General features: G+C 40.3%; 1 protein-coding gene across 8 annotated transcripts in view; it reads left to right on the forward strand.

Moving 5' to 3' along the window:
- The window catches only part of LOC126285388 (tubulin gamma-1 chain), a 64761-nt gene extending 49985 nt beyond the window's left edge, over positions 1-14776 (forward strand). For all 8 annotated transcript variants that reach the window (XM_049984728.1, XM_049984731.1, XM_049984727.1 and 5 more), the window contains one exon: positions 13806-14776. In XM_049984728.1, coding sequence (XP_049840685.1) covers positions 13806-14003 — 198 coding nt within the window. In that variant the 3' untranslated portion in view covers positions 14004-14776. The remainder of the gene's footprint in view (positions 1-13805) is intronic.
- Positions 14777-21895: the final 7119 nt, after the last annotated feature.

Below are 21895 nucleotides of genomic sequence, written 5' to 3' on the forward strand. Positions count from 1 at the left end.
TTTAAATTGTAATTGAGGGAGAGCATAAGGGAACAGTTGTCAGGAATAGGAGAAAAAAATTCAGTAGAAGAAGAATGGGTAGCTCTGAGGGATGAAGTAGTGAAGGCAGCAGACGATCAAGTAGGTAAAAAGACGAGGGCTAGTAGAAATCCTTGGGTAACCGAAGAAATATTGAATTTAATTGATGAAAGGAGAAAATATAAACATGCAGTAAATGAAGCAGGCAAAAACGAATACAAACGTCTCAAAAAATGAAATCGACAGGAAGTGCAAGATGGCTAAGCAGGGATGGCTAGAGGACAAATGTAAGGATGTAGAGGCTTATCTCACTAGGGGTAAGATAGATACTGCCTGCAGGAAAATAAGAGACCTTTGGAGAAAAGAGAATCACTTGTATGAATATCAAGAACTCAAATGGCAACCCAGTTCTAAGCAAAGAAGGAAAAGCAGAAAGGTGGAAGGAGTATATATAGGGTCTATACAAGGGCAAAATACTTGAGGACAATATTATGGAAAGGAAAGAGGATGTAGATGTAGATGAAGATGAATTGGGAGATATGATATTGCGTGAAGAGTTTGGCAGAGCACTGAAAAACCTAAGTTGAAACAAGGCCCCAGGAGCATACAACATTCCATTAGAACTACTGACGGCCTTGGGAGAGCCAGTCCTGACAAAACTCTGCCATCTGGTGAGCAAGATGTATGAGACAGGAGAAATACCCTCAGACTTCAAAAAGAATATAATAATTCCAATCCCAAAGAAAGCAGGTGTTGACAGATGTGAAAATTACCGAACTGTCAGTTTAATAAGTTACAGCTGCAAAATACTAACGCGAATTCTTAACAGACGAATGGAAAAACTGATAGAAGTCGACCTCGGGGAAGATCAGTTTGGATTCTGTAGAAATGTTGGAACACGTGAGGCAATACTGACCCTACGACTTACCTTACAAGCTAGACTTAGAGAAAGCTTTTGACAATGTTGACTGGAATACTCTCTTTCGAATTCTGAAGGTGGCAGGGGTAAAATACAGGGAGCAAAAAGCTATTTACTATTTGTACAGAAACCAGATGGCAGTTATAAGAGTCGAGGGACATGAAAGGGAAGCAGTGGTTGGGAAGGGAGTGAGACAGGGTTGTAGCCTCTCCCGATGTTATTCAATCTGTATATTGAGCAAGCAGTAAAGGAAACAAAAGAAAAATTTTCTAGTAGGTATTAAAATCCATAGAGAAGAAATAAAAACTTTGACAGAATTACAATGTCATCGGCGAACCTCAGAGACAACAAAGGACTTAAAAGAGCAGTTGAACGGAATGGACAGTATCTTGAAAGGAGGGTATAAGATGAACATCAACAAAAGCAAAACAAGGATAATGGAATGTAGTCGAATTAAGTTGGGTGATGCTGAAGGAATTAGATTAGGAAATGAGACACTTAAAGTAGTAATGGATTTTGCTATTTGGGGAGCAAAATAACTGATGATGTTCGAAGTAGAGTGGATATAAAATGTAGACTGGATGGCAAGGAAAGCGTTTCTGAAGAAGACAAATTTGTTAACATCTAGTATAGATTTAAGCGTCAGGAAGTCGTTTCTGAAAGTATTTGTATGGAGTGTAGCCATGTATGGAAGTGAAACATGGACGCTAAATAGTTTGGAAAAGAAGAGAATATAAGCTTTCGAAATGTGGTGCTACAGAAGAATGCTGAAGATTAGATGGGTAGATCACATAACTAATGAGGAAGTACTGAATACGATTGGGGAGAAGAGAAGTTTGTGGCACAACTTGACTAGAAGAAGGGATCGGTTGGTAGGACATGTTCTGAGGCATCAAGGGATCACAAATTTAGCATTGGAGGGCAGTGTGGAGGGTAAAAATCATAGAGGGAGACCAAGAGATGAATACACTAAGCAGATTCAGAAGGATGTAGGTTGCAGTAGGTACTGGGAGATGAAGAAGCTTGCACAGGATAGAGTAGCATGGAAGGCTGCATCAAACCAGTCTCCGGAATGAATACCACAACAACAACAACAACATTAACCTTAATGAAGCAACCTATAAAGCAACTCTGTACATTGTAAGACAGGCAAATAAGACAAGAAAATCAAATGTCCTTTTAAATATTATTAATCTGTGAATACTAATTGCAGTCTTCTTACGTTCATTACAAGATTTTCAGACAATAAATAATTTTCACTATCCACCTTGCATAGCAGGAATGTACTCCATAAAAACGGTGCTGTGATAAGTGATCAGTTAATTCCAAAACTTCAGTTGAATCTTCTCTTGGGTGCAGTTCTCTCAAAGCATCTTAAACAAAAGTGAATTGATCATAATGTTCCCTGACCTTTATGTGCTGAATGCCAGAGTAGAGTTACCATTGATTGCAGAGCAAGTGTTTTGAAAACTGAGATTTATAACATTGAGATTTTTGGGGAAAATATAAGTGTAACCAAAGGGATAGACAGATGAGAAAGGGTAATTTCATGTGAAGTCACCCAGTGGCTGTTGCCCTTACGTCACAGATTTTTCTGCCGGCCACGGTGGTCTCGCGGTTCTAGGCACTCAGTCCGGAGCCGCGCGACTGCTATGGTCGCAGGTTCGAATCCTGCCTCGGGCATGGATGTGTGTGATGTCCTTAGGTTAGTTAGGTTTAAGTAGTTCTAAGTTCTAGGGGACTGATTTCCACAGATTTAGCGTCAACTGCCACCTGCCACACCATACAGCAATCTTTTCTAAATCTCTTCGCAACTGATACTGGTCTTTGAATGACCTTACTAGATGGTAAATTACAGCATCATCTGCGAACAACCTAAGAGAACTGCTCAGATTGTCACCGAGGTCATTTATATAGATCAGGAACAGCAGAGGTCCCAGGACACTTCCCTGAGGAACACCTGATGTAACTTCAGTTTTACTCGAGGATTTGCCGTCTATTACTACGAACTGCAATCCTCCTGAAAGGAAATCACAAATCCAGTCGCACAACTGAGACGATACCCCATAGGCCCACAGCTTGATTAGAAATTCCTTGTGAGGAACGGTGCCAAAAGCTTTCCGGAAATCTAGAAATACTGAATCAACTTAAGATCTCTTGTCGATAGCGGGCATTATTGCGTGTAAATAAAGAGCTAGCTGCGTTGCACAAGAACGATGTTTTCTGAAACCAGGCTGATTATGTATCAATAGATCGTTCCCTTCGAGGTGATTCATAATGTTTGAATACAGTATATGCTCCAAAACCCTACTGTAAACCGACGTCAATGATATACGTCTGTAGTTCAATGAATTATTCCTACTACCCTTCTTAAACACTGGTGCAACCTGCGCAATTTTCCGATCTGTAGGTACAGATCTATTGGTGAGCGAGTGGTTGTATATGATTGCTAAGTAGGGAGCTATTGTATCAGCGTAATCTGAAAGGAACCTAATCGGTATATAATTTGGACCTGAAGACTATCCCGTATCAAGCGATTGGAGTTGCTTCGCAGCCCCTAAGGTATTTACTTCTAAGAAACTCATGCTAGCAGCTGTTCGTGTTTCAAATTCTGGAATATTCCATTCGTCTTCCCTGGTGAAGGAATTTCGGAAAACTGCGTTCAATAACTCCGCTTTAGCGGCACAGTCATCGGTAACAGTACCATCGCGCACTGTGCAGCGAAGGGATTGACTGCATCTTGCCGCTTGTGTACTTTACATATGACCAAAATTTTTTCGGATTTTCTACCAAATTTTGAGACAATGTTTCGTTGTGGAACCTATTGAAGGCATCTCGCATTGAAGTCCATGCCAAATTTTGCACGTCTGTAAATTTTAGCCCATCTTCGGAATTTTGCGTTCTTCTGAACTTCACATGCTTTTCCCGTTGCCTCTGCAACAGTGTTCGGACCTGTTTGTGTACCATAGGGGATCAGTTCCATCTCTTACCAATTTATGAGACATGAATCTCTCAATTACTGTTGCTACTATATCTTTGAATTTGAACCACATCTCTTCTACATTTGCATAGTCACTTCGGAAGGAATGGAGATTGTCTCGTAGGAAGGCTTCTAGTGACACTTTATCCGCTTTTTTAAATAAAATTATTTTGCGTTTGTTTCTGGTGGATTTGGAAGAAACGGTATTGAGCCTAGCTACAATGACTTTGTGATCACTAATCCCTGTATCAGTCATGATGCTCTCTATTAGCTCTGGATTGTTTGTGGCTAAGAGGTCAAGTGTGTTTTTGCAACCATTTACAATTCGCGTGGGTTTGTGGACTAACTCCTCGAAATAATTTTCAGAGAAAGCATTTAGGACAATCTCGGAAGATGTTATCTGCCTACCACCGGTTTTGAACAAGTATTTTTGCCAACATATCAAGGAAGATTGAAGTCCCCACCAACTATAACCGTATGAGTGGGGTATTTATTTGTTACGAAACTCAAATTTTCTCTGAACTGTGCAGCAACTATATCATCGGAGTCTGGGGGCTGATAGAAGGAGCCAATTATTAACTTAATAGCCAAACTAAGTATAACCTTCACCCATACCAGTTTGCACGGAGTATCTACTTCGACTTCACTAAAAGATAAACCACTACTGACAGACACAAACACTCCACCACCAATTCTGCCTACTCTATCTTTCTTTAACACCGTCTGAGACTTCGTAAAAATTTCTGCAGAACTTATTTCAGGCTTTAGCCAACTTTGTGTACCTATAATGATTTCAGCTTCTCTGCTTTCTATTAGCGCTTGAAGCTCAGGGACTTTCCCAGTACAACTACATCAATTTACAACTACGATTCCGACTGTTCCGTGATCCAAGCACGTCCTGTACTGTGTCCTGGATAAGAAAATATACATGAATTTCTCTTTCTAGGATTAGACAGTACTTGCCATGCCCATTCCTTAAGAAACTTAATCAGTATGTCACTAATAACTTTTAAGAATACAGTGCAAACTACATTTTCATTCGATGCTGAGCTCCGACACTAGTACAGGGGAGTTCAGAACTTTCCATGTTAAATTTTGCCCCTTATTGACTTCGCCAATAAACAACCTATTTTGCAATACCAACAGGCTGGCCACAGGAAAGGTACCTTCAAGTTTTAACATCTCATTGACATCAGTATTGTTAGAGAGGAGGAACTATCTCACAGAACGACGACACTGCTACTGGCTTTTTCAATGGAACGATCTCAGCATTAACCTCATGAGTCTAAGGAGGCTACGAACAACATAAATCTAGGTGACCAGATCAGGATGCGAGCCCAAAAGACTCCCAAATATGAGCCCAACATCTTAACCCAGTTGCAATTAAACAGATTTTTTTTGTCCATGGAGTTTCAAATAAAGACAGAGGTTCATTTCTTCATTTTCAATATGTGTAACATGGTTAAAAAATTTATCTTTACAGTCTCTGTAAATGTTCACATGTTATATGATGAAGGGAATGACTTCTGCATGTATCACTCTAACTTTTGATAAAGTAATTCAGATTCTTGCTTTTCCGAACATATGAGCTTATTGTTGAAAAAATATCAAGTTTTATGGACTAGTGTCTATTCTTTTGAAAGAATGTACATTTTCAGTGGCACATTTAGTTCACGAAAATGCTCCATATGTGCACTTTACTACTTCTGGGGGTCATAAGTATGAGCAAATAATGTTGCTTCCCATGGGCATTGTTGACAAACACAGGGTGAAAACTTCAACATATGTACCTGTGATTACTGTTCTGCCTCCTTACCTTCTTTGAGCAGACAATTAGTTATCTGTCCTCTTTTCCCTTACATCAGACAGTCAACTTATAAAGTTTATTCCATTCCATAAAACAACTGAAAAGCCAGGACGGAATAATCACAACACTATAAAAAGAACAGGTAGAAAGATACTGAATGCAACACATTTGGCTGTCAAGAGAGCAATGTGTGATGCATTCAGTGACTACTGTAACAGAAAATTGTCAAGTGATGTTTCACAAATCCCATAGAACTTATGGTCATATATAAAGACTGTTATTGGCACCAGAGTTAAGGTCCAGTCCCTAGTGAATGAGACAGGAACTGAAATTGAGGATAGCAAAGCAAAAGCAGAAATGATGAACTTCTTGACAAAGGGCCACCCAGGAGAATTGTCATAATTTAATCTGTGTACCAGTGAAAAGACGAATGAAATGAGTATTAGTGTCAGTGGTGTTGAGAAATAGCTGAAATAGTTAAAAATGAACAAAGCTTCTGGCCTGATGGAATTCCTGTCAATTTCTATACTATCTGAATTAGCCCCTCTTCTGACTATAATGTACTGTAGACCCCTCGAACAAAAACCCATGTCCAGTTCTTGGAAAACAACGTAACTCACATCTATCTACAAAAAAGATAGTAGAAGTGAACTAGTATCCATGACATCAATTTGTTGTAAAATTGTGGAACATATTCTGAGCTCAAACATAATGAGGTATCTTGAACAGAATGACCACCTAAATCCCAACCAGCATGGACTGCGAAAATATTGATCGTGTCAAACCCAACTCGCACTTTTCTCACAGCTTTGGATCATGGCAGTCAGGTAGATGGAGTGTGTTATATCCACAGATTAACACACATTTGCAAATAAAAAATTTTTATTATGTGGAGCAAGGCCACCACTTAATTTTACAAAAAGATGAACATCCTTCGAAAACAAAAAGCTGCTTCTGCCAAAATTTTATAACAAGCCGAAGAATTATGCCACCTTATTCAATTGAAATGTTGGCAACTGAACTGAATTTACATTCCTTTGTCAGGTTTTCTCTCGATGCTTTTCGGTGGATGCCGAGGATGTAGACGGGTGCAGAGTGCGAGGTGGTTAGCCGGCGTAGCGAAGACATGGCACCTGGACATTCTGGCTGCGTTGAAGTCTCTTCCGGGTGGCAGTCCATGGCAGGTCGAAAGACACCTGCTTTCCTTTCTTCCGGCTATTTAACACGGCGGCTCCAGTTTTCCTCCGCTGATTCCGGAGTGATGATTGACGGCCGTTGGCAATCCCTGATTGGCAGATGGTGATATCATGGTGTGACCATCCGTGCCGGAAAAAAGGCTCGTGCTTGTGTGTAGTTCATGGCTGATTGAATGTTTGGCGGGAACGCCTCTAGCGCCGGCTGGCAGAACATGCTGGTACTAAGTTGGAGGCGCCACTTAACTCTGCCGTGGTAGCCGACCGTTGCGTTTGTGTGGCTGTGCGCTCCACGCAGAGTATTTCTTGATTTCTGACTCGGTACTACACATATGTTTGTCAAAAGTACAGTCATATGGACCTATGAAGTAAAATTTGTAACTAGATAGAGAACCTTTTGGTACAGAGGTTGCAGCATGTTATCTTGGATGGAGAGTAGTCGTCAGGAGTAGAAGTAAGTTCAGGTGAGCCCCAGAGCAGATTTTTGGGACTCTCAGTGTTCATGTTTTATATTAATGAACTCACAGACAATATTAAATAGACTTCTTTCAGATAATGCAGTTATCTGTAATGAAGTACTGTGTGAAAGAACAGCATAAATATTGTCAGACCTTGATACGATTTCAAACTTTGGCAACTTGCTTTAAATTTTCAGAATTGTGAAACTGTGCTCTTCGTAAAAAATACATAGTTTTAAATACCTGGGTGTAACACTCTGTAGAGATAAGAAAGATCAGAAATGGATTGATCACATAGGCTGCTAAGTCATGGATAAAGCAGGTGCTAGATTTTGGGGTGTGTACAATAAGTCTAAAGGAGATTGCATACAAATCACTTGTGCAACCAGTTCTAGAATATTCCTCAAGTATGTGGGATCTGTATCAAATAGAACTAACGGGGGATACTGAACATACAGAGAAAAGGCCAGTACAAATTACCACTGGTTTGTTTGATTGGGGGGCGAATGTTACAGAGATACTAAAGGAACGCAACTGGAAGACTTTTGGAGATAGTTTACATCTGTCCTGAGAAAGTCTTATCTATTAACAAAGTTTGAAAAACTAGCTTTAAATGATGACTAGGAATGTACTACAACCCTCTGCCTATTGCTCACATAGGTATCATGAGGATAAGATTAATTACTGCATGCACAGAGGCATTCAATCAATCATTCTTCCCATGCTCAATTTGTGAATGGCACAGGAAGAAAACCTAATAACTGGTACAGTGAGACACACTCTCTGCCATGCACTTCACAGTTGTGTACAGAGAATAGGTGTAAATGTAAATAATTAGATATGTGTGTCTACATCTTGTCTTTCCCCCAAAAATGCTGAAGAGGATGATTTCATATATCTGATGCTTTCAAGAGTAAGAAATCCTCCTCCAAAAAGTTTTTAGTCAAAAAACATACTTTTTTAAGTGTTTATATGTGGTGGTGGTGTCAGAAAACTGAAACATAGGACTGAGAATCCATTCAGCAAGCGTTCCATAGACCCCTTCCACGGTATGTTATATACTGAAATGATTTATATATTCATAATATTACCCGCCTTGAATGGGAAGTGGTTTTCTCTTTTTCCTTATTGTCAAATACGTTTTTATGTAAAAATCAAACATTGAAAAATCCAGGATGGAATGTAACAACATTAGAGAGAGAAAGTTGCTAATCACCATGTAGTAGCAGAGATGCTGAGTCACGATATCCACAACAAAGAGATTCACACAATTATAGCTTTTGGCCATTAAGGCCTGTGTCAGCAAAACACACACACACACACACACACCTGAGATAGCAGATGTGTGTAAGTATCCACAACAAAGAGATTCACACAATTATAGCTTTTGCCATTAAGGCCTGTGTCAGCAACACACACACACACACACACACACACACACACACACACACACACACACACCTGAGATAGCAGATTTGTGTAAGTTGCATTTGCTTGAATGTGTGTGCGTGTGTGACTGTGTGTCTATTGCTGACAAAGGCCTTAATGGCCGAAAGCTATAATTGTGTGAATCTTTTTGTTGTGCCTGTAGCGACTCAGCATCTCCGGGAAGTGTCAAGTGCCAGGCAGGCACATTAAAAAAGAATGCTGGATATTATGTAGCTATTGGACTAGATGCATAAAAAACACACACACACACACACACACACACACACACACACACACACACACACACACACACACACACACACACACCACGCGAGGAGGAGAAGAAGAAGGTAGGCGTGGGGAAGATTCCAGTGCTGCCTGTGGGAGTGTGCAGGGATGGGTAGGGTCTCAATAGTGGGCTGCTAATTACGACGTCAGGAGGCTGTATTTGGAGGACGGGAGAGGGTAAAGTATGAGGGTGGTAGTGGTAGTGGTAGTAGTAGTAGTAGTAGTAGTATGGAAATTGTGCAGGTGCACTTGCCGGATCGAAGGCATGTGTAGGTCTGAAGTTGAAGCAAGGCAGCTGAAAGGCAGTTAAAGGACACAGATTAGCATAGGTGGAAGCAAAGGTTCCACCACTGGTTATAAACCACAGGATTGCCTGGCAGAGCACTCTACATCTGTCAGATGCATCCACCTAAAAGATCTGCCAGTGAGCCCATACAACAAATGCAGCAGGATCTCCAGTCCCTTCTCAAATCTCTAGGCCTATACTAGAACCTCTCACCCGAATTCATGTCCCTATTCACCCCACCACTTACTACACTCCTACATTATAGATGCTTTCTAAACTACATTAACACAACCACACTGGACACCCTATCAAGTCCGGTTGCTGCCTCACGGAATGAATCTCTGCCCTTACGTATCAACTTCTTCAGCCTATTACCCAAAATGTACTCTCCGATATAAGACATTAACCATTTTCTCTACGGACTCTCCACAGTTGTTTCCTTACCACACTGATCGTCACTGTTGATGCCACATCTCTTTGCACTAACTTCCCCAATGTCCATGGCCTTACTGCCATTGAACTCTACCTTTCCCAACAACTGACTGACTGTATCCTAGCCCACAATGATTTCTCCTTTGAAGACATCACCTACAAACAAATCCATAGCACACAGTGAGTACCTGAATCACACCATTTTTGCCAGCCTCACCTAATTACCCAGATTCCCAAACCTCTTACCTAATTCATATTTAGTGATGTCATTTTCATGATCTGGACTGAGGGTGAGGACATCCTATCCACATTTCTCCAGAACCTCAACAGCTTCTCTTCCATTCACTTGGATCGTACTCAACCCAACAGGCAACCTTCCTCAATGTTGACCTCCACCACAAAGATAGCTACATCAATACCTCCACTTGGACAGTTGCCATCCTTTTCACACCAAGAAGTCCCTTTCACACAGCCCAGACACCTGTGGCTGTGACGTCCATAGTGATGAGCAGTCTCTCTCCAGATATTCCATGGTTCTTTCTGTGGATTTTACAGACAGAAAGTACCTTTCCCACTACATCCAGAAACATTTCTCCAGTGCCTTGTCTTCCCAGTCACGTACCATCCAAGGAATCCCACTGTGCTTTGGTTCAATCCACAACAGGAGTGGAACAATTAAAATTTCTGCCAAGTTTTGGACAACTTTTTGTGCTCTGTAGTGAGAAATACATTTTCCACCCCTCTCACAATAAGATTCCATTCCCCACCCAATCTTTGCAAATCCTTCGGTGTCCCTCTTCCATCCATGCTTCCAATCCCTTGCCTCATTGTTCATATCCCTGCAATAGAACTGGATGCAACATCTGTCCTGTTCATCCTCTCATCATCACCACTGCCACCTACTACACTCCTGTCACAGGTAGGTCCACCTGTCAACACAGCCATGTGATCTGTCAGCTGATCTGAAACTACTGTGCTGCATTCTACATGGGCATGACCACTAACAAGCTGGCTGTCTGCATGAATGGCCACTGCCAAAATGTGACCAAGAAACAACTCAACCACCCAATTGCTGAGCATACCGCCTAACATGATGAGCTCAACTTCAACTACTGTTTTACCATGCTGCCACTTGAGCCCTACCTATAAATGTCTTCAATCCTGCCAGTGCACCAGCACAGTCTTATCCTCTTCTCTGCTTCTCTCCTCTTACCATTGCCCTAACCCCCCACCCCTCCTCCCTTCATTTTCCTGCAGGCAGCACATGCATATTCCCTCCCCACCTCTTGCTATCTCTCCACTGCCCCATCCCTCAATCCAGCAAAGATTGTTGCTCATCTGAGATACAGTTGCAGTCAGGCATTAGTTCCTGGAGATGGCTCTTCATCATTTTTTAAAAAAATAGCCCTACAACAGGCTATCATATTTTTGTAGTTGCCCTCATTGTAGGTACAAAGTTTCTTGTTTTGATATCTACATTTACATCCATACTCCGCAAGCCACCTGGCAGTGTGTGGCGGAGGGTACCTCCATGGTTCTCCCTTCTATTCCAGTCTCTTATTGTTCGTGGAAAGAAAGATTGTCGGTGTGCCTCTGTGTGGGCTCTAATCTCTCTTGATTTTATCCTCATGGTCTCTTTGCAAGATATACCTAGGAGGGAGCAATATACTGCTTGACTCCTCGGTGAAGGTATGTTCTCGAAACTTCATCAAAAGCCCATACCGAGCTACTGAGCATCTCTCCTGCAAAGTCTTCCACTGGAGTTTATCCATTATCTCCATAACACTTTCGCGATTACCAAATGATCCTGTAATGAAGTGTGCTACTCTCCGTTGGATCTTCTCTATCAACTCTATCTGGTACGAATCCCACACTGGTGAGCAATATTCAAGCAGTGGGTGAACAAGTGTACTGTAACCTAGCCTACTTCCTTTGTTTTCGGATTGCATTTCCTTACGACTCTTTCAATGAATCTGTCTGGCATCTGCTTTACTGACGATCAACATAATATGATCGTTCCATTTTAAATCACTCCTAATGCGTACTCCCAAATAATTTATGGAATTAACTGCTTCCAGTTGCTGACCTGCTATATTGTGCTGCAAATAGATAGAAAGAAAGATCCTTTATCATTTAGCTACATTACACTTGTCTACATTGAGATTGAATTGCCATTCCCTGCACCATGCGTCAATTCGCTGCAGATCCTCCTGCATTTCAGTACAATTTTCCATTGTTGCAACCTCTCGATACACCACAGCTTCATCTACAAAAAGCCTCAGTGAACTTCCGATGTTATCCACCAAGTCATTTAGGTATATTGTGAATAGCAACGGTCCTACGACACTCCCCTGTGGCACACCTGAAATCACTCTTACTTTGGAAGCCTTCTCTCCATTGAGAAGGACATGCTGCATTCTGTTATCTAGGAAGTCTTCAATCCAATCACACAATTGGTCTGATAGTCCATAAGCTCTTACTTTGTTCATTAGACGACTGGGGGGAACTGTATCGAACGACTTGCGAAAGTCAAGAAACATGGCATCTACCTGGGAAGCTGTGACTATGGCCCCTGAGTCTCGTGGACGAATAGTGCGAGCTGGGTTTCACACGATCGTCTTTTTTGGAATCCATGCTGATTCCTACAGAGTAGATTTCTAATCTCCAGAAAAGTCATTATACTCGAACATAATGTTTTCCAAAATTCTACAACCATAAGTCTATAGTTCTGCACATCTGTTCGGCGTCCCTTCTTAAAAATGGAGATGACCTGTGCCCTTTTCCAATCCTTTGGAATGCTACGCTCTTCTAGAGACCTATGGTACACCGCTACAAGAAGGGGGGGAAAGTTCCTTCGCATACTCTGTGTAATATCGAACTGGTATACATCAGGTCGTCTATTTCGATATATACCATTTTGTCATCTGTGCGACAATCTAGAGAAGGAACTACAGTGCAGTCTTCTTCTGTGAAACAGCTTTTGAAAAAGACATTTAGTATTTCGGCCTTTAACCTGCCATCCTCTGTTTCAGTACCATTTTGGTCACAGAGTGTCTGGACATTTTGTTTTGATCCACCTACTGCTTTGACGTAAGACCAAAATTTCTTAGGATTTTCTGCCAAGTCAGTACATAGAACTTTACCTTCGAATTCATTGAACGCCTCCCGCATAGCCCTCCTCACATTGCATTTCGCTTCGCGTAATTTTTGTTTGTCTTCAGGGCTTTGGCTATGTTTATGTTTGCTGTGAAGTTCCCTTTGCTTCCGCAGCAGTTTTCTAACTCGGTTGTTGTACCACGGGGGCTCTTTTGCATCTCTTATGATCTTGCTTGGCACATACTCATCTAATGCATATTGTACGATGGTTTTGAACTTTGTCCACTGATCCTCAACACTATCTGTACTTGAGGCAAAACTTTTGTGTTGAGCCGTCAAGTACTCTGAAATCTGCAATATGAAATTTCTCATGTCCTGTGTCGGAATTCACGCTTTTGCCCTCATATGTAATGTGGCACTTTCATGCACTGTTAATTTACATATGTATAGAGTGCAAAAGGAAAAACTTTAACATTTGTTTGACAGATGGCAGATTTCCTGATGAATGCAGAGTTTGAAGTAATTTCTTTCATGTAATTTATGAAGTTTTCCTGGTGAATATAACATTCCATCATCTTTTGAGCTTGAATCCAGGACAGAAGATGATGAGGGAATCAATTCCATATCTGCTATTTTCAGTGACTTGCGATTTTTTATATTTTTTTGGCCTATGCCTATTTCCCCCATCATTAATTTATCCCTTGTTTGTATATCTGATGGGTATGCTTAGGATCATCTTATTTCTGCATGTTGTACATGGATGGTTTTGTCTTACAATTTGTGAAAAGAAAATCAAATATCTTTTTCTGTCATGAATTTAACATTATATATTCATAAAGATGATTTGGATTTTACTTGTGTCTGTCCTATTTGTGAATAAATAATGTTTCACTCTTATAGCTATTTGAACGAGCCCTGCAGCAATATGACAAACTTCGCAAGCGTGAAGCGTTCTTGGAGCAATTTCGCAAGGAACCAATGTTCCAGGACTCGTTGGAAGAGTTAGATCTGTCTCGGCAAACTGTACAGGATCTAGTTGAAGAATATAAGGCGGCAACACGCCCTGACTACTTGACTTGGGGAGCTTCATCAGAATAATTGAAAATTAATGAATATGTGCATTACATTTAAGCATTATTAAATAAAAAGCTTAAATGTGGTGCACTCAACTTTGTGTATATTATTTGTACATAAAAGCCATACTGTATCAAAGAGAGTAAAATGTTCAGATGTTATGGTAACATAGTTCACATTAGTGTTTTGTGCTCTGTTACTGATTTTGGAAGAAACAGACTTGTATTATTTTTACCTATCATAGGGCACTATTGTGTTGTTTGTCTGTGATTAGTGTCTATTAATTCACTGTGTGTGTGCACACGCATGTGTAACATTTATTTTGTGCATGTTTGTAAACTTTTTGACCAATTATTTGTTTGAGAAAGAACTCTTTTTTTATGTTTTGTGGAAGTAGAACAGTACACACATCTGTCGTTAAGCTTCTTTGCAAAAAAAAGAATGAGTGAATAACAAAAGTGATATTATAGTGCAGTTCGTTGTTCCATTCATACTTCATTGCTGCCTGTAAATTTAATATTGAACTCACATACACAAATAGTCATCAATACTTTATTATTTTTAAATCTGTAGTGAGTGACCTTTGCCTTCTCTTTTGAGGCATAAGCAAGGGTTTTTTTCCTGTGTGTCATTTAATTTTACCCATATTGAAGAGAAACTTCCATTTGTTAATTTTTGATATAAAATATATTAACTGAATTGCGAAACCCTCCATTAAATAAGTTGCATTTAATGTGTACAGCTTTTCTAGTCTTGTATTACTATTTGAATAATAAAGTAGATCTCTTGTAAGTAAACCAGTCCACTTCATCACCTATCTCCTTGGTAAATACCTTAATCTTTTTTTTATTCTACACACGCAGAAGATAACAGGACTAGGAAAATGTCAATTAGCAAAAGCAGAATTGATGATTCATTAAACTTTTTGAGGTGTGTGTGTGTGTGTGTGTGTGATGTTGGTACCTGTGGGGGAGCCACCAGTCTGATTGGTGACATGGCAGACCAGTCATACAGGGAATCAAGCAAAACTATGCTGGTAGCTGTAGGGCCACAGCAGTCTCATCAGAACCAGTGACTTATCTATATGCTGAAGGACATGACCTAAATGTGTGCCTGAGGTTGGGGTCTGTTACTAGGACTGGCAGTGAATCCTCAAATACCAAGCATTTATTTTTTGTGGAGGAAACTGAAGGCTAGTATAACTAGGTCAGTTCAGTAAACATACGGATCTTACCGGTATTGAAAAAGAGGTTGCCTTGAGCAAATATGCGGATAGATGATGACCATCGAGCATATGGCATCAGGTGTAAGGTGGGTGCCAGCAGTCACATTGGAGTCAATGTATTAAAAGTTTCTCTCACTCAGTCACAAGCATTGTTTCAATGTGAAAAAGTTTGTGACATTCCTGTCACAATTGCCTCCACTCCCCCAATCCCCAAACATCACTAAAGAACTTCAATAGTATTGAGGTTAGATAGTCTTCCACAAGGCATTGTACTTCAAACGGACTAGAAATTATGTGCAAATTGGAACTATGTCGTGTACTTTTTAATCCATTACATTCTATGGGGGCCTAAAGATAACAAAGTAGGCACCAGAGCATTTGTCTTAAATTTTTCATGGTGACTTATTGTTGGAAAAAGTTAAAATAATGGTTTACTGGTGTAATATAAAGCCTGTTGTACCACTCACCATAGAACGTATAAGTTTTGTTTACACATAATCTACTTTCAGAAATGAGTATCTCTGTAGAGTATATGGAAGGGCTCCTACATGAAGGTGCCCACCCTTCATGTAAAACTGCCTCACTGCACCAATTTCGGGGAGGATTGCACCCCCACCTACCAACCGCACCCCAATTGCCAACTTGTCACATTGCAGGAAGATAATGTGAGATCCAAGAGTTAATGATCTTTGTTCAGCCAGCCATCCAGGAACTAATATGACCGTGTTTACCCTGTCCAGTTGAGGGTAAGCTGTTCCCAAAAAGAAAGTCTTCTATCACTTACAAGGCAAGGATGGATATTCCCTTTCCTTCCTTGTCACTGATCCCTACCTCAAATGACCTGTTTATATGATGGAAGGACACCTCACCGCCCCTCCCTTAACTCTATATCTGCAATTATATACGAGGTATGTCCACAAAGTAAGTTTCGCTTGGTTATATAAAACAAACGTGTACAAATACAGAAAAAAATATTTATTGTACAAAAATCTACAATTGTTAAACTACTTTTCTACATAGCTTCCGAAATTTTGTAGACACTTGTCATAGTGTGGCACAAGTTTTTGTATGCCTTCTTCATAGCCTGTCTGGCTGGTAACATGTCCTTTCAGCTCGTCATCATCGTTGTGTTGACCACCAAGGACATACTTTAGGTGTAGTAAGAGATGCAAGTCGCTAGGAGCAAGATCCGGGCTGTGCGAAGGATGATCAAACGCGTCCCAGTGAAATTACTGTAAGAGTTGTTTGGTCACACTCATCGTGTGAAGTTGGGTATTAGCGTGGAAAAACCACCTTTTGACAGTAATCCTTGGTGCTAGTTCTGTATGGCGCAATTTCTTAATGGTCTCGCAGTAACCATGTGCATTGATTGTTTGGCCTCACGGTAAGAAATGAGCTGCTCGGGGGAACAAAATGGTAAGCGCCAAAATCACAGTTTCGAGATGCAGCGCATCTAATGTTTCAATTGGTCTGCAAATCTGAATAATTTTTTTTGAACAGTCCCTTTATTCTGTAGTGATTCTAACATCTATCTTCTACTATACAGACATAAATGAAACTCAGAACTGACTAAAACTAATGAAATATACAAAAATTATTACATTACCATACACCATTAACAACACACAGCGATGGAACATTACATATTAAATTTTACAGTAAGTCTTCAACACTTTACTGAAACTGCAAAATCACTCATTACTAATGTCTTTTTCATCCAAAACTGTTGGCTTTAGTGACAGGATAAATCCATGGTGGACAGGAGGTATGTAATTTAGGAGCGACAGGACGTCAGCAACTTTCTTCTTTTCAATAAGCCTTGGCCCATTGTATTTAAGTCGAAGCATAGGAACTCTAACATACTTTCCTTAGGTTGACATCACCACCATCAACTGTCTTCTTTCTGAAGACAAACGCTTCTTTAGAGTATCGTATTTGATAGAAATCCTCCCTTTTCATATTATATACAAGCAATGGATTCTTCTTAGCCAATTTCTTGATGATCTCGCACCACTGATCTGGACTGTACACATCTTGTACTTGTCGGCGAACGTAATTTTCAATTGTCGCGAAATCTCTATCGGATGGCAAAATTTTGTACCCGCTCACGGGGAAGTGGTTTTCAATCACACTAAATCTACCAGTTGAAATTACATATTTCCAAAATAGTACCATGTTCCCATTCTTATTTTGGCCACAGCAGCACCTTTTCCAAGACGACCTCTTTGTCTGTTCCTGAATGGTTTCTGCAGGAACGATACACTGTTCGTTGTTTTGGGCAATATGATCTGATTCGCTATTAACCTGTATAACAACGAAAACTACTATTAGTTACCATTATTATTATTATTATTATTATTATTATTACATGTAACAATATAAATGAGAAATGCGCACTCATACAACTACTTAACCCAAAAAATGTAGCCTTTCTAAAATAACCTCAAAATTAATGTACTTCAGGAACATAATGGTATGTACATGCACTTACCATTATGTTCATGAAACATATTAAAGGTAGTATATTTACAAAATAACATAACCTCTGAGTCACATGAATCGTTAGGAATGCATTCTGGATCCCTCTCGAAGATGATAGTATCATTGGAAGTATATTCCTCGTCTTTTGCCATGTTCACTGTTGCCATAATCTCGGAGATGTTTTTACTTGCCGCCATTCTCTCTGTCACTTACCATTATGTTTCCGCAACAGACGGACAGTGGCGCTTACCATTAAGCTCGGCCCTGACATCTGTTGAGTGAATTTGGAACTACTAGTAAGTTTACTGCATTCTGCATCCCACAGGTGGTGTCATTAGCCATCTACCGCAACATACACTGCAATGGCGCTTACCATTGTGTTCCCCCGAGCAGCTCAAATCAATTGGCAAAATGCCTTGTGTGTTCCAAAAAAAGGGTGCACGTTACTTTTCGAGGTGTCAAGATTTGCTTAGGCTTAACCTTCGTTGGTGGGTGAAGTGTGCCTCCATTCCATTGATTGCCATTTTGTTTCAGGGGTGTCGTACGATACCCAAGTGTCATCCCCCGTGACTATCCGAGAAAGAAAACCATCACCTTCATTGTAGCATGTCAAAAACTGAAGTGCTCTGCCCATCTGTTGTTTTTTGTGTTGTTCAGTAATAGTTTTGGATACCCAGCATGAGCAAAGTATTCGAAATTTCAGTTTTTCAGTGACAATTTCGTGAATTAGTGAGCACGAGATTTGCAGAACCTCCTATAGCAACGGCACTAAGTGTAAACTTACGGTTGTGCTTAATCGTATCTTCAGTTGTGTGAACCAGTTCCTCAGTGACCACAGATGGGCATCCACTTCGTCCTTCATTGAACAGTCTGACCCATCTCCTAACCATTGAATCACTCATAGCATTTTGTCCATAAACCTTGCAGATTTGCCAATGAATTTCCTTTGGTTTAACTTTCTTTGCATTTAGAAAGTGAATCACATATCTGATTTCACACACGATGGCATTTTCAATTACGACAGACATTATAAAGAAGAACTACAAACCACGTGTCGGCAGCATCAATCTGGAAATGGCGTACATTTCTTCTCCTCTAGTCAGAGTAACTGCCGCACATGCTCGGAACTGCGATCGTAATGCTGCCACAAATGGAAATAGAAATGGAACTTACTTTGTGGATGACCCTCGTAATAAAGGTCTCTACCCAACTGACACCTCCAAGTGAATAGTTCTTTCTTCCTGATCCTGTTACCAGTAACTACCACACCCCTGTGCCCTTATTGCAGTAAGCAGCTGCAAGAGCCACAAAACAGTGCACTCCTTATCTGCACCAGATGTGTTTCTGGGTACTACGATTGAATCCTAATCTCAGAAGGAGAAACCAAAAATAAAGGCTGATCTGAAGGCCCTGTATCTGTCCCTCTTTCACCACTATGTTAGTTGTTCAGGTAGGTGACAAATCGCCCAAACCAAATTGTGAAGAGTTTGGCAGAAGATAGTGCCAACCCTCAATATATAGTAAGGCATAGTCTGATTATGTTATCTGATGTGTTGTTGAATGTATCACATGCTGAGAACAAAAATTTATATATGGGCTGTTAGAAAGTGAGGTCTTCTATATAAATTGTTTTGTCATATTGTATTTATATTCTTGTCTTTGGAACTGAAACACAGGTACCGAAAAGAGGGGATGGAAAGGATTAGTTTGTTATAGTGTGTGTCTAATTAAGAGGTGCTGGAAGAAGACTGTTGGAAGTCAGAAGTAAAGGAAAGAATTGGCATACAAGAAGACCATATAGCAATCTGATTTTTATATTTTCTGATACTTATGCTACGTGAAGTTCAGAACTCAAATAACCAAAGCAGTTTGATACAACTTTAAAAAATTCCCCAGAAAATTGATTTTGAAGTTTTCCATGCATCTTAAATAACTAAAGTAAGGACGTTTCTTCAACAGGCAGTGCAGCTCTGTGGTAGGGTACTCGCCTGTCGTAGGCAATGTTAGATTCCCAACTGGTGCAAATTTTTTAGCAAAGATGCATGTTCTAGCAGCATTTCCAAGAAAGGTAAAGTACATAAAATTAATTTGCAATTTTTTTGTTTAAAACAATTCAAATAATCCTAACAATCATTTATAAAAGATGGGTAACTAAGAATTTACATGCACAATGAAAATTATTTTTTTGTGCGATATGTAATTACAAATAAGACAACATGCATTTTTCATAATAATAAGGTAATTAGCACATGCTTGATGAAATTTGTTTTTAAATGATGTAGGTAATTGAACTTACTGAGAAATAAATGGAAAAAATGACTGAAATGTGACTCGAACCAGCAATCAGTCTGGAGCACTGCCATGGACTTTTTCTTTCTTTCTTTTCCTCAAAATATTTGCACTAGGCAATTGAAATCAGGCGGGCTCACATGGAAGGCGAATACTGTACCACAAAGCAACACAGCCAGTCAAAAACTGGATCTTACTTTCATGTATTAAAGACTTGCAGAAAACTTCAAAACTCTATTTTCTCAGAAATTGTTCTTGAGTTGCATGAACACCTCTTGGGAATTGATATTTAAGTTCTGATAGTCTTGAGGAGAGGTTGGTGGATGCTGACGTGATACAACCCATCCTCTGTAGGGATCCCAGACATGCTCTGTGGGATTCAAATCAGAAGAGCAAGCAAGCCTCATCATGCATGCAATATCTTTTGTTTCTGAGAAAACATCAACCATGCGTATTCTGAGGGTGAGTATTATTGTCCTTCAATATGAAGTCTGGGCCGACGGCAACTCACAACAACTGCACATGAAGTGTTGAGATACTGTCAATATACATGACAGCATTAAACGTTGGCAGTTTTCATGAAGAGCTGTTCGAGTGGTCAGCATAATACCTCCCCACACCGTTAGGGATGTTCCTCAAGATCAGTCTCTCTCCGCAATGTTTGAGTCCTGAAATCATGTGAATCTGCTGAGACTTGCTCCCCAGACCAATTTGTGGCTCATCTGTGAGAATAATACTGGCCCACGGTTCATGATCTAGGTGACATGTTGACTCCACTCTAGATGTTTCCTTGTGTAAAGACGCATCAGAGGTATACATATAGCAAGTCTCCGACGGCAAATGCCACTCTGCTGAAGCTGTCTGTATACCGTTTGCCTCAATGCAACACATCCAGTGGATACTATTAGGTCAGATGCCAGTTGCTGTGCAGGACTAAGGCGGTTCTGTTGTGCCCTTACTGCCAAATAATGGTCTCCTGATTTCACACATGGTCGGCCCTGCCCCGGTATTTGAGATACAGTTTTGGTCTGTACGAACTGTTGCCACAGCCGAGAAACAATGATTCACTCTAAGCCATCGTGTCACATCAGTTTGCAACTGTCCTGCATCTGTTTTTACTTTGGCTCTTCATTGCAGTGTCTGATAGTTGTCTTCTGTGTACCATATTGCATCTGTGACTGTGTACACAGCAAGTGTGGATGTGGGACTACCTGACAAATATTAGCTCTTTTGATGGGTGTCGTGACGTAATCACTGGCTTGGTTATCCTTTAACCAGAATGCCACCTTCTGTGTGAAACACGATCGTATGGACATCTGTTGACAGTTTATATGAATATTTCGGTACTTAGACACAGGATGAGAAAATAGCGGTTTGTTGCTTTAATTATGGACGCCAGAGTAATTCTAAATACACTCTTGTATGTTAGCCCTTCCTTCTGCTGCTCCCTTCAGTTCCTTCCCTTTCACACTGACACTGGACTAAATGTAATCTGTATTTTCATTACCTTGCTGGTCAGTATGTGCTCACACTTTACTCACTGGCTTGCCTTGCGTAGCTCCTCAGGAAACCTAATTCCCTACAACATACCGATATTAATCCATTTTCCTTGGTTATTAAGCTAATTAGAAGAACCAAATTGACCTCAAAAGAGTCTGGAGGTGAGAACATCAGTCATCAGGACCACGTCTAGTCATGAAATACCAGATTGGAAATTATGGCAGCATGCATCCAAACAAATAGAGATTCGCCCTTTGCGACATCTCTCCCCTTGTTGAGAAAGAGATGACATTTTGAGATATCATCAGTTGGACCTCCCAGTAACCTCCACCCTTCCTCTTACTGGGAGACTTTAATGCTCAGAACCCTTTATGGGACAGTCTAAGGCTAAGCACATGGTAACTTCTTGAATTAAGTGTTC

The sequence above is a fragment of the Schistocerca gregaria genome, chromosome 8 (assembly GCF_023897955.1).
Source record: "Schistocerca gregaria isolate iqSchGreg1 chromosome 8, iqSchGreg1.2, whole genome shotgun sequence".
Taxonomy (NCBI): Eukaryota; Metazoa; Arthropoda; class Insecta; order Orthoptera; family Acrididae; genus Schistocerca; species Schistocerca gregaria.